Consider the following 1,273-nt stretch of genomic DNA (forward strand, 5'->3'; position numbering starts at 1 on the left):
TGTGTGTGTGTGTGTCTGTATATATATCACATTTCCTATATTCACTCCATTCGCCAGTTGCCATGTCTCTGGCTCTGACACCCCCCCCCCCTTCCAACTTATGGGACTTGTTCAAACTCACAAGTTCTTGAATAGGTCCCTTCCCCATTCTTTCTCTTTCTTTCCTTTTTTTCCCCTTTTCTATATTGGAGATTGAACTCAGGGCAAATGCTCTATCACTGAGCTGTATTTCCTCTTTTAAACATTTTGAGACAGGGTCTCACAAAGTTGCCCAGGCTTCAAACTTGAGATCCTCCTGCCTCAGCTTCCCAAATAGCTAGAATTACAGGAGTGCCCTGTATCTCTTAAACTTTCACATTTACAGGTGGCTTGATTTGCACACAATTAAAGAAGAACAGAAGTCAAGCAGTTACTGACAATACATAAAAATACTTTATTAGGTTCCAAAATGAGAAAATGGAGATGTTAACCTATTTTAGTATAAATCCACCACCCTTCTCAAAGAGCCTGCCTTAGCGTCCACGGCTCCCCAGTCCTGGTAGCGCCTGTACTCTTGGGGCCGCAGTAGATACTGCCGTCCCCTGTAGTTGGGCATTTCATAGAGGACCCAGCAGCCCTCCAGCACGTGGAGGGAGCGAACCTCACTGAGGTGGAAACGGTCCTGGATGCAGCAGCAGTCCTCGGTTAGCTCCATCATGAGGCCCTTGTGGTCTTCCCTCTCATAGAGCCGCATCCGGTGGGAGCCTGCCTGTTCCACCTACAAAAAGAAGAATGGGAAAAAGCAAGTGAGTCTCTTCCACAATTCATCCAAACACTACATGAATCTGGAGGCTGGGGTGTTGTGGTTGTGAATATAGAATCTGAGACTCCAAAACTGCTGTGAGGGCTGTACATGGAAGTTTTCTGCTATCATTTAGCAAATATTCATATGCTTAGTTTCTTTCTTTCTAATCTAGGAGATGGGATTTTAAAGAGGTGCAGACTCTGAGAATTGATTACAAACTCAAATATCTTGATTACTAACTCCCTGTGTTAGCTTAAACCTGTATTTTGGGTAAAAACAAATAGTCTATTTTGACCAGTATTCTCTTAATAAGAATAATAGCTTCCAATTAATACACATATAAACTTAACAGCAGATTTAAGATTTTAAAAATGTAATTCAATGAAACTTTGGTTTAAATAGTCACTTCCAAATTAAAAGACTTTTCCAAACTTGGATACTACCTTTCCATAACCTATCTTTTTTTTTTTTTTTTTTTTTTTTTTTTTT

At 40.6% G+C, this 1,273-nt stretch overlaps 1 protein-coding gene across 2 annotated transcripts in view; it reads right to left on the bottom strand.

Annotated features, from left to right (window-relative positions):
• Positions 1-415: 415 nt before the first annotated feature.
• The window catches only part of LOC107138471 (gamma-crystallin C), a 1,816-nt gene continuing 958 nt past the window's right edge, over positions 416-1,273 (bottom strand). The window contains exon 3 of one of the 2 annotated variants that reach the window (XM_015481065.2): positions 416-748. In XM_015481065.2, coding sequence (XP_015336551.1) covers positions 476-748 — 273 coding nt within the window. In that variant the 3' untranslated portion in view covers positions 416-475. The remainder of the gene's footprint in view (positions 749-1,273) is intronic. The other variant, XM_015481066.2, reaches the window with a different exon arrangement.

The sequence above is a fragment of the Marmota marmota genome, unplaced genomic scaffold, assembly GCF_001458135.2.
Source record: "Marmota marmota marmota unplaced genomic scaffold, marMar, whole genome shotgun sequence".
In the NCBI taxonomy this organism is placed as follows: domain Eukaryota; kingdom Metazoa; phylum Chordata; class Mammalia; order Rodentia; family Sciuridae; genus Marmota; species Marmota marmota.